Source organism: Lepidochelys kempii, chromosome 7 (assembly GCF_965140285.1).
Source record: "Lepidochelys kempii isolate rLepKem1 chromosome 7, rLepKem1.hap1, whole genome shotgun sequence".
Taxonomy (NCBI): domain Eukaryota; kingdom Metazoa; phylum Chordata; order Testudines; family Cheloniidae; genus Lepidochelys; species Lepidochelys kempii.
Window position 1 is genome coordinate 46,411,456 of NC_136386.1, and position 12,239 is coordinate 46,423,694.

Genomic DNA, 12,239 nt, shown 5'->3' on the forward strand with positions numbered 1-12,239 from the left:
GACTGGGAACTGCTGGTCAAGAGAATCACACTGAGAGATGGCCCTGTGATGTCGTGGTGCTTGCAGAGTGATAGGATGCATGGCTAACGTGTGCCTGTGCTTTCCTTCAGGAGAGGAAGCTGTGCGCCCATCCCAGGCTGGAGATCTACAAAGGAGACCGCATCTATTTCGTGTGCCCCCTGGCACGCCAAGGGGACTTCTATGTGCCGGAATTTAAAGAGATGGAGTGGAAGAGCAGAGCAGCAGAGACAGACGATGCACAGACAGATATCACAGGTACCCGAAGGGCACATGCATGTTTCTCTTGCTTTCCTGTTGAAGTCAGTGCTTTCCAGAGTTGTCTGGATGCAGGTGTCCCCAGGCCCCTCTGAGGCAGTGATGCTATATGGACAAAGCAGACACAGTGGAGGGGGAGGCTGGTGATTTTACCCCTCCATTCACTGAGCAGCTGGAATTGAAGCATCTTGTTTCTTTAAAGGAACAACATCCATTAAGTTCCAGCAGCACCCAGAACCTGTAACACAATTACTCCTGATTTCAAACAAGTCACCTCCTATCCCTTAGATTGAAATAAGTGTCGATCTTGTCACCCACTTGACCCCTGGGGTATAGGCCACATCTTGCATAGTACATGGTCATACTTATAGTATCAAATAAACAGTAAGCTAGTCTCAATTTGAACTATTGTGGTGCTACTGCCCTACTTATAATAGCATTATTTGGATTACTGCAACTTAGTCGTAGTCACTTTTTGTCCTCACGTAGCTCTGTCTTGAGCTCTTGTGCATCTGTCGTGTTTGGAGTCCTGAGTAATTAAACAACAACTTTCTAGAGCCAGCACTTGAATGATCCAATGGCACCTGCTTAACGAGATCTGCTGAAGTCTCTGTGTATCTAGAAAGGAAGTGATTGTAGGGGCGTGACAGCAGTGCTACGCTCTCCTATCATGGCGCTACTGCTCTTATAACTCAGAATGCGAGTTGCTCACCCCATGTGCTCACACTTTAGTGGAGCCAAAATATATGTGACTCATAATTGCTCTCTATAAGCTGCAAATATTTTACATCTGGGACATACATTAGATGGTACACTGTCTTGTGAAATACTGTGAAAGCAGCCCCTTTTGCACATTTCAGGTCAGATATACTTATGTAATAGCATTTAAAAATGTGACATACTCTTTATGTATATGTCATATACACGTCTTTTCCACATGAACAGCCTTATGATATTTTTCTTTTGCACTTCTTTAATTTTGAATTTCTTTCATTTGTAATCACATGTACCATAAACACGAAAAGGGGAAGCTGTTTTCTGAGATCTTTGTTCATTCAGCAGTACCAATATCAGGCCGGTCAGAGTCCTGGCTCTTGCACAGTGCTCTCAGCTCTTCCCCATTTCGTGTAGCTTTACAATGGGCTCATCCGTGATCTGATCACATGACGCTGTAATGTAACATGCTGTTTGGACCAATGCAGTATTTTGTTGCACTGGACTGGCACTCTTTTCTATAACTTTAGGTGCGTGTGCACAGCATTGGACCGGTCAGATTTTTATAAACAGACACATTTTTGTGCACATTTAATTGTTTGCTGTGATTACATGTGAGCATTTTTGTCAATATAGTTTCAAAAATTGGGGTCTGTATTAACTTGGTGAGATAATGTGGAGAAAAACTCTAATGCATAGACCCAAGGGGCAGAGTTAAGGTGTTCAGAGCCTTCTCTCTGAATTAGCTGACTTGAATTTAACATGGGTTTTGATCACTATTATATGTGGTGGGCCTAGCTTTGATATAGCTATAGAAAAATAGGGATCTCTTTATGTAGAGAGAGGGAAAATGAGAGAGAATGTTCCCCAGAGATGGTTAAAATTCCTCTTGCTGGCTAGTGACTGGGCGAGAAGGAAGTTATTTTGCAGATTTCATGTCATGAGACATTTGGATTTTCCATATGTGAGTTACGATGCAATGCTGTCCACCCAAGTCTGCAGAGAGCCAGCCTGAAACAACGGCCTTGAGAGGTTTAAATTGCCTTGAATGTAAATGTCACTGTTTACTTCACTGCTGATCATTTGATCATAAACAATAGTGGGACTGTGGGTGGAGCTGTGCTATGTTGTGGGGGCCCTGCGTAGCCATGCCCCTTTCACACCCATTCCGAGCCCTTTTCAGCCCTGTTCCATGTGATTCTATAATGTCAAAGAAACCCAAAGCAACTGTGACACCATTTTAACCAGTAGGATTTCAGTGTGTGAATAAGAGCAGACCAACTGCATGATGGTTGGCTGAGTTACCACAGAGGTCATAACCCCACCACACATCTCTCTGATGTCACCATCTCACCAGTGTTAGCATAACTGCCTTGAAGTCAAACTCTTAAGTCAGCTACTAGAGTAATGGGGCCATGCAAGTAGCAGCTGGATAGAAAACACCTCTTCAGGGAGGAGTGCTAGTGGTGTGGAGAGACTTTTATCTCTAGCTTGCTGCTCAGCATCCAGTCCTGGTAAGCAGCGACCAAAAATGGTTTCTCGTTGATGGCTGTTCAGTGACCAGTGTGAAATGAATTGTTGATTTTAGGCCAGTTTCTAGTGGGCAGGTGACCGCATCAAACAACCCCCAGCACATGTGGCCTGCTTGTTGGCAGTCACAGTAGAGAGCCCAAGGACTGAATGGGCTATGGGGATTGAACAACTAGCTCACTCCTTGAAGGGGTCCCCCCAGGTGTGGTTTGGGGCCCATTCATGGGGGACGCCCGAACTGCCATTGACCGTGCTGTTCCTGTTGTGGAGATGGAGTGACCTGAGCTGCCAATACATCACCTGTCAGCAGCATGAACGTATAGAAAGAAAAAAACCTCAAATAGGCAATTCTCAGGTCTCCCTTTGGCGCTGCCCGCTGGCTATTAACATTGCATTTGGATCCAGGGAGCGGGACATCCCTGGCACTCTCTCTGTTCTTCTGACAGCTGAGTTAAAGTCAGGCCTCGCCTGTGAGTTGAATAGAAAGGTTTCTTTTTGCTTTTTTAAAAAATGTTCTCCCTCCCTCCCCCCCGCAAGCTGTTCAGAGCAAGTTCATCCCAAGTCATGGCTTCTTCAACCACATACCCTGGAGGGGTCAGGAATATAATGACCCACCAGCTCCCAATGTTTCTTTATTCATTTTCTCTTGATTTCTGCTCCCTATTTTCTGGTCATGTGGGTGTTGTGGGGAGGCCACAGTGGCCCAGTTCTGACCCACAACTTTGTTTTCTCACACTTACATGGGTTGGATCAGCACTTGACCCTCAGATTGCTCTCTTGATTCGCCTAATTTTGTAAAGGTCTCTGTAGAGCGGTTCATGTCGAAGGGATCAGCTGGCGGCCTGTTCCCCGCAGGGGACCTCACTTCTCGGGCCAGATTCTCAGTGGGTATAAATCAGTGTAACTGTCGTGTGTATATCGCTTTATACCTAGTTATCCTTGGTTGTGTTGTATGTATATCAGGTGGTAGCTGACCACAGGATGAGCACGGTCAGTGCCCTTTCCTTTGGGCCCAATTCTGTGAGATTCTGAGCATTGCCTGAGTGGTGTTGTGCCCCTCCTACTCTCACTGAGGCAAATGGAAATTGAGGGTGCTCAGCACTGAGCAGGGTTGGACCCTTTCTCATCACCCTCTACTTCCCTTCCCTCTTCTCATTCAGCTGCGATTCTAAGGCCAGGTCACTTCTGGATCTTGGGATCATCTGGTCCAAAGCAATTAACAGACAGCAAGATTTTAACATACCCCCCTTCCAACCCTCCTCCTGGGTGTTTAAAAAACCATGTCGTTCAGAATTAGGCAAAAGGAAATTCGCAGAGTGTCTTTTTTTAAACCTACTTTGATTTCAGAACAGCAATAATACTTAATAATACCCTGCCCTGATACAGCACCTTTTGTCTTCAGTTTTCCTAGCTCTTTACAAACAGCTGTATTAAAAATTCCCACGTCTGTTTGAATTAATGATTTCTTTTGTGAATTTCCAGCAGAAGGCTCTGCCATTTCCCCACTGACTTTTGATGCGAACGGTGTCATTCAAAACCCAACGACCTGTAGATGTGCAGCAAGAGCTTGGGGTTTTGAAGTTGAGCGGTGATCCTATGACCTTGAAAAAAAAATCACAGCTGTCTATCATCTTTTCTCCTTATCGAGCTGATCTCTGAGGTGCTGAGTGCCCTCCACACTGACTGACATCAATAACAGTGGCGGGTGCTTGGGAGCTCACTGGGTTTGGCACAATGTGTCTATTTAATCTGTCTGCACACTGGCAAAGACTGCCTTCCTCTCTGAGGCTGAAGCGCTCAGCATATACATTGAGCATGCTGGGAGGAATTGGGGTGCTCAGGCACCTATGTGGTTCAGCACCATTCCCTTCCCCGCTCTGCAGTTATCAAGGTCATTGGAAAGACAGAATGAGACTGATGACTCTCCAGGGGGCCAGTGTCAGTCACAATTAGCTTTGTTTTTGCTTAATTATTTTCAAGGGCTTTGGCACCAGCTATGGGCCCTCAGAGCCCTCACTCCAGCCTTGCCTTCAGCGGGACACTCTCTGACATGAGCCTGTTGCCACAGGAATGAACAGAAGGTCAAAGCAAACAAAAGTACCCCCTTGCTGTGGGTGAAAGGAAGGCTGTGCTTTCTGGAGTGACTGGAGACTGATTCTTGTTGGTAGGCTCTGCTGATGAGCTCAGATGCTGCCTGTGATCCAGCTGCATCTCTACAGTCATACCTGCTGCCTATCTAGCCAGAGTGACGGGTGATCCAGGGCATCCTGTGGTGTCCCCTGGTGGGGAGTCACCACTTTCAGGGAACTCACTTCTAAGATGGAAGCTGTGGTGGTACAGCATGGCTCTGCCAATGCCCCTCAATCCTGACCTGCCCCCTCCTGCCCTGCTGTTCCAGTCCTGGGCTCCCCCACACTGTCTGCTGCTGCTCCCCAGTCCTGACCTGCAGCACCCACTGCTATGCCAGTCCTTGGCTTCCCTTAAGCAGAGACTGGCAATAGACTCAATTGCTTGGAGGCTTTGTGGTGTGTCCAGGGAGTTAAACTGGAACCAGCCAAATCTTCTCGTGTTTCCTTGACCCGAGGCAGGGTTTGAACACCAGCCCTGGCTGTGGCACTACGTCTGCCACCCAGCCCCTCGGGATCATTCCTTCCTGTATCTTCCCTTTCTCTTTCCACAGAGCTCTCCAGCATCTCTCCACCCAGCCCCTGGTGCCAGAGGAACCCGCTCGGTGCCCCGCCGGTGTCACAAGACATCGTCTTTAGAGGCGGGCTGCAGCTGCAGCTCCTGCTGGGGAGGGGCCCGGGCAAGGCCTGGACTACCATTTCCAATACCGTGTGCCACCATTTCAGCCTGACAGGCTGGGCTGCGGGCACCCCTGCTGCTCCGCCTGCCCCTGCCCATCTCCTGGTGCCTTTTGTGCGGGGTGTGAAAAGCTGTGATTAGCTGCGACTCGCCTGTTATTACATTGATCTATTATTTAGCACGAGATGCAATGAATATTTGATAGGGCTCAGAGCCTGGCTGTGGGGAGAGGGCCAGCTCGCTGAAAGGAAGAATTATGGATTAGGTTCTTGTGCCACAGCGGGAGGCCGCTGAAGCTGGGTGAATCCTCTCAGCTCCCAGATGGGATGCACGGAGCTGTGCTTCACTTTTTAACCCTCGCTTGCCCAGAGTGGAACAGGCCTTTTGGATGTTCCGGCACTTGCATGCCCCTCTGGCTGCTTGGCCCAGTCAGTGGCGGTCCCCTCTTTCCGGGCCAGTGAGCTCTTAAAAGAGGGAGAGATTCCTGTGACGCAGGCACGAGGCGATGGCAGCTGGAGGCGGTTACAGTTAGGTGGCAACAGCAAGACTCCTGCCTCTCCCTCAGACTAGTCGATCTTAATTCCATCCCCGTAGGGACCACGGCAGGGAGAAGGACCAGATGGAACCTGTTGGACCTTTCCCTTTTCTGCCTGCTTATTCTGCACGGATAACAAATGTTGGTGTGTTTATGACTTATAACAAGCTCCCCTTTCCTCCTAACGAAACAGCCAAAGAAATGAGGAGAGTTTCCACTAGCACTAGTGGAGGTGAACCAGTGATAGCCCAGGAGTTAAAAACATTGCAGATTCCCTGTTGTACCCATGCAGGACACACACACGGGATGTGCTGCAGTTCCTAAGGGGATTCTTAGGTACCGTTATATCTATGAGGTATGACAGATTTGGTCAGTACGTGGATGGCTGAGCACCAACTGCAGCTTGGGTGCTGCAGGGTGTAGTGAGGGTGACCTGGTAGGAAGCATTCTTCCCTCGGGATCTGTACTGAGCTAGCGTCCAGTGTGGTGGTAGGGGTGCCGTGCTCCTGGAAGCATCGTTGTTTGTTTGTGTTACCGAAGTGGCTAGGATTACTAGACACAGACCAGGAGCCCATTTCCCCTTTTTTCTGTCCCCGCTCTCGATCTCTATCTCCCCAGTCCCTAGGATGATCTCGGTCTCCCGCGTCCCCTTCATGGTGGGATGGTTCTGGCCTGTAGACTGCTTTCATAGTGTCCATCAACACCAAATCTGCTGCCAAGGGGGATGTTGTTGTTGTCTGTTTAGTGTGCATGTACGGGAGGGAGAGAGTGTTTCTTGCCGGCAGAAGGTGCCAGATTGAGGGCCCCAGTGAGTGAAGCTCTCTGTTTTTCTCCTGGACACGTACAAGCTGGGCAGCAACAGTGTAAACTCCCCGCAGTGACGGGCCTCAGTCCTGATGTGAAGGGCCCACCTGTGCTGCTGACAGTGAAGTTTAGTCTCCCTGGACCATGCAATCCTTGGCCTCTCTGCTCGCTTGGCAATTAGTGTCACTGCAGCAGGGCTTTCTGCGGGCGGCTGCTCCTCTGCTAAGAACTAAACCCAGGCCCTGTGTCTCTTGGAGGGAAGTGTTCAAGGGGTGGCTCCCTGTCAGAATCTGACAGCGTCCATGGCAAAACGCTGGCCGTTCCCTTTTCCTTTCCCCTTTGTGACGGGGCAAGGCCAGATGGCTATAGAAAAGTAGTGGGAGATAGATATATTAGCTCCAGGCTAAACAAATCCCTGGTACCAGGATAAGTTAAATGGCAGCTGCTCCAGGTCAAATAAGACACCTGAGGCCAATTAAGACCTTTCCAGAAGGCAGGGAGAATGCTAGGTTGATTGGGACACCTGAAGCCAATCAGGGACTGGCTGAAACTAGTTAAAAACCTCCCAGTCAGTCAGATGGGTGTGCATGTCAGGAGCTGTGGGAGGAAGTTGTGCTGTTGGAGAGAATGAGCAGTACACACCATATCAGGCACAAGGAAGGAGGCCCTGAGGTAAGGGTGAAGTGGAGCTTGAGGAAGTGGGGGCTACTGTGGGGATGTAGCCCAGGGAATTGATGAGGAGAGGCTGAGGGAGCTGGGATTGTTTAGTCTGCAGAAGAGAAGAATGAGGGGGGATTTGATAGCTGCTTTCAACTACCTGAGAGGTGGTTCCAGAGAGGATGGTTCTAGACTATTCTCAGTGGTAGAAGAGGACAGGACAAGGAGTAATGGTCTCAAGTTGCAGTGGGGGAGGTTTAGGTTGGATATTAGGAAAAACTTCTTCACTAGGAGGGTGGTGAAACACTGGAATGCGTTACCTAGGGAGGTGGTAGAATCTCCTTCCTTAGAAGTTTAAGGTCAGGCTTGACAAAGCCCTGGCTGGGATGATTTAATTGGGGATTGGTCCTGCTTTGAGCAGGGGGTTGGACTAGATGACCTCCTGAGGTCCCTTCCAACCCTGAGATTCTATGATTCTATGAATTGTATGTGTCATGTTTCTAAAAGGTCAGCTACCATAGCTGATACTATTAGGGTCTCTGGGCTGGAGCCCGGAGGAGAGGGCGGGCCCGGGCTCCTCCCATCTCCTCCCCCTACCCCTCCATTCCCACCCCACCTTCAGCCGCGCGATTAATCACTGAGACTGGGAGACAACAGAGACTGTGCAAGGGAGGATAGCTTCTCCTCACCTCCCTCACTGGCTTATGATGAAAATGACTCAGTAGACTGTGACCCTTGTCTCTAGAGAGAGAAGGGTTACGTGGAGGGTCACAGTGAGCCTCTGAGGCTAGCCAGGAAACGCGGGACCCATGGAGACAAGGACAGAGCTTTGTCATACCCTTTAGAAGCCATACAGTGTTTTTCTTCTGCTGAGAGCTGTCTCAGCCCCACATCAGCCAGGGAGGTTCAGGAAGATGCTTCTCTGTCAAACCTGCTTCACTCAGGGCTGTGCAAATCTCCCGCACAGCACAGCTTACTTAGGGGAGATCCTCCATCCCAGGAAAGAGCCCCCCTTACAGTCAAACATCCTAGGCAGGGGAAAGGAACCTGCAGCATTGGCTGCACTGGCAGAGCACAGTAATAGGGCATCCTCTCTACTGGCGTCTGAGCCCTCATCTCCTCCAGCACTTTCCAATCGTTGCACCAGTGGTGGTAGCTGTAGTGACGCACTAGTGTAAACAGGGTGTGGGAATTTCATCACCATGATCCCACATTGGTAAGAACACCTGTGCTCTGTCTTGTCCATTCTACACTGGTTTATGCCCTCCGTTGCTAGCACTAGTGGAGGTGAACCAGTGATAGCCCAGGAGTTAAAAACATTGCAGATTCACTGTTGTACCCATGCAGGACACACACACGGAATGTGCTGCAGTTCCTAAGGGGATTCTTAGGTACCGTTATATCTATGAGGTATGACAGATTTGGTCAGTACGTGGATGGCTGAGCACCAACTGCAGCTTGGGTGCTGCAGGGTGTAGTGAGGGTGACCCGGTAGGAGGCATTCTTCCCTCGGGATCTGTACTGAGCTAGCGTCCAGTGTGGTGGTAGGGGTGCCGTGCTCCTGGAAGCATCGTTGTTTGTTTGTGTTACCGAAGTGGCTAGGATTACTAGACACAGACCAGGAGCCCATTGTGCTAGGCACTATGTCAACACAGAACAAAAAGATGGCCCCTGTTCCAAGGAGCTTACAGTCTGAGCGTAAGACAAGAGATGACAGATGGATATAGGCAGATGGGGGAGTGTCATCTTTTGGAGACTTGGAGACCCATTAAAATATCCATGCCACTTTTGGCAAGAGTTAGAATGTTGATTTTTTTGTCCTAGCCAAATTGCAATTAAATAATTACTCTGGCATCCCAAACACCCTCACTCACTCGATAATTTCAAAAGAGAACTTATCCTTCACTTCCTCTGCCAACAAATGCTGGAGAGTGTAGCTGGTGCAGAGTGATTGCCATATTGCACCCCAGAGCTGACTGCAGCTTAGGGCTGTGCAAAGCATTACCTCTACATTGGGTTGTAAAGAGCTTGGGCATCCAATTCTATAAATTGGAAATTAACTTTGGAGGGTTCAGATCCAGGTTCTAACATCGTGGCTGATCCTTATCTTTATCATTGGGCAGATCAAACCCAGGCATCTCTGAAATGTGGTGAGCCAGATCCAAGCTTTGCGGCTCAGACCCACTTCTAATATTACTATAGTATAAACTTGTTATAATAATTACTCATGTCTCCTTGGGTCTCTGAGGTTCCCAGTGACCACAGCCTGGAGATCCCTTCATAATCAGAAGAGATCCATCACTAAGTTTACACCAAGCTGGTCTGAAACTCTCTCTCTCTTTTTAAATAAGAAAATCTTCTTTTGGTGCCAAGTTCTTGGTTTGTGTGTCCGCTGTAGTGGCACATCTGGGCACCACTGTGGCCTGTTGGTGTGATGCCACATCTCTGGTTTCAGTTGTCTTTGGAGAAGCAGAATAAATAACAGCGTGTCTGGCTTTCACTTGGTTGCATCTCCACACCCAAACCGCCACATTTTGCAGATAAAACTTTCGCACCCTGCCTGAAGCGGCTTCAGTGACTGCGTCACAGCTGGAGCTGGGGAAAGCGCCGAAGAGTGAGACACACGGGGATTCACCCTATCACGTCAGGAGGCAGGTATGTGAAGGAGAGTTAGACAAGATGAGAGAGTGAAGAGATCTTGTGCAAGACACATTCAGACAGCAACACCATGAGATGTGTCCAGCTCTCCTCCTTGACTCTGACCACACACACACACAGAGTAACTATAAGTCAGTCTGTGTGCATCCCAGCATCTGCAGAGATAGGCAGATGTATCCGTGTATGTATCCCCAGTATAATGGCTGGCTAGAGTATTCTTAAGAGTGGATTCCATACAGCGATTTTATAGGAGCTGTCAGAGAGGGTCTCTTGTTTTTTCAAAGGTGGTACAGTACCTGACACACTTCTCAGGGAGCCTCTAGTGGGACCTAGGGGATACATACGCTACTTTCCATGGGAAGCGAACATCTCCCATGGATGTCAGTGTCAGACCCAAGTATGATGACCCAGGTCAGGGCTTCAAACACTTCCCCAGCTGAGTGAGTAGGAAGCGGTCCCTGGAGAGTGGTGTCACCTTCTGCAGAGCTTAAGCTTTCATTTAAAAAAATATTTTAACCAAGATGTGGATAAGTGGCTACAGTTTGTGGGTGGCTGCATTATTGGTGCCCAGCCTGAGACTCTTGGAAAGCTGATTAACATCACAGTTATATCCAGTGCACAATAAACACTGATCAACTATTTATTCCTTTCATTGTCAGGGGGTGTGGTTTGGGGTGGGGGGATGGCCTTCGTACTGTCACTAGAATGTTTCATGCTGACTAGTGAGCTTAGGCCTCAGGCTGAGGCATGAGGGGAAGTTTTCCAGCCCTGCCCCAGGTGATGAAATGCTGGTCAGTACCTCTGGGCAGGTGCACTCTCCGGTTAGCCCCTTTCTGCACTTAGTGGGGACAGGAGCTGAGAGACCTGATGGCATCATTTGTGGAGGTGAGATGGAGGCAGGAAAATTGGCACTCTCCCATTTGGGATGTTCTGAGGTTAGCTGACAAGCTTGGCTCCCCAAGAGGAACTGCATGCACCTGAGGGAACCTTGGGAGTAGGAAAGGGGCTTTTGTGCCAGGGGCCTGACCAGAAAACCTGGTACGGAACTATCAGCTCTTCACAGTGAGCAGCTGAGGGCATCAAGATCCCCTTACTCTGTGCTTCTCACCACCTCCTCCGCCTGCCTCTTTTGGAGCTGAGGTCCAGGCTGGAGTCCTTGCTGATCAGCAACTGCCACGGGTCGAGTGCCAGTACCACAACAGTACTCGGCTTTATTTAGTCCAGCCTCTCTCATGCAAACTCTGTATGCTTTCTGGAGTTAAATGCAATAGCGACAGAAGGAGAGAGATTAACAGGCAGTGACGTAGGAGGCAAATAACGCTTCACAAATGAGATGGGAAGTTGAGGAAGCAAAGAGCTGATGCAAGCCTGGAGTTGCAGAGGAGGTGTCCTTGCACTAGCCGGGGGCCGGGTAAGTGGGGCATAGCAAAGAGGGCAGAGAGAGTCAGGAGGGCAGTAGAGAGAATGTTAGGCTGCAGCAAAGTCCTTGCAGGGCTAGGAGGAATTGTTGATTGAGGCTGTCTGACTCAAGCAGGAGATGGTGGTACCCTGGGTAGTACCTGAGTTGATTGGGTGTTTGTTACAGATTCGAAGGTGTCTGGGGATTGAATACCCTGGGCAGAAGATGTGCTGAGCACTAAAATCTTGGTACCAGTGAAATGAGGGAAGATTCTGCCACTCCCAGAAGAAGCCTGGACTTCCAAAGAGACTGGTCATCCTGCCTCAACCAACCCCCATCCACTAGTTCCGTGATAGCTACATTCTAGCCGACCCTCCTGCTGTAAATCCACTGGAGTGATTCCTCCAGGGAGCACCTGCCCAGGTTCACAGCAACTGCCCCACTGTTGCGGGGATCCCACAGCAACCCAATGGCCCATCCCCTGTCCACCCTTGGGCTTTTCTGTCGCTGTCTCTCTTCACTCGGGGCAGCAGGTGGCACATGCAGGGCCCTCCACAGAAGGTGAGGAGTCTGCCGAAGTGGCTGGCTGAGTCTGTTCAAACATGATTGGAGGCGATAGAGAGCTGGAAAAGTAAATGCCTGGCTATAGGGGATGTGAAGCTATTTCCTGTCGCCCTCGGTATGGAACAGAGAGATGCGGCTGCTGGGGGTTACGGAACGGTGGAGCAGCACATTGGAGCCTGAAACCTTGGGTAAACTTTATTAATGCTTTTCCCTTCTGAGGCTGGCACTTTCTCTCTCCTCTTTTCTTCCTTTAGTTCATGGTGGCTGCTTATACAACCGCTCCCTGAGCAAAATAAA

At 49.4% G+C, this 12,239-nt stretch overlaps 2 protein-coding genes across 3 annotated transcripts in view; both read left to right on the forward strand.

Annotated features, from left to right (window-relative positions):
- Nucleotides 1-12,239, forward strand: part of ACY1 (aminoacylase 1) — a 451,002-nt gene that overhangs the window by 156,141 nt on the left and 282,622 nt on the right. The window lies entirely within an intron of this gene.
- The window catches only part of TEX264 (testis expressed 264, ER-phagy receptor), a 130,219-nt gene that overhangs the window by 99,962 nt on the left and 18,018 nt on the right, over nt 1-12,239 (forward strand). The window contains exon 5 of the mRNA XM_073352548.2: nt 111-276. Within this exon, the coding sequence (XP_073208649.2) occupies nt 111-276 (166 nt within the window). The remainder of the gene's footprint in view (nt 1-110; nt 277-12,239) is intronic.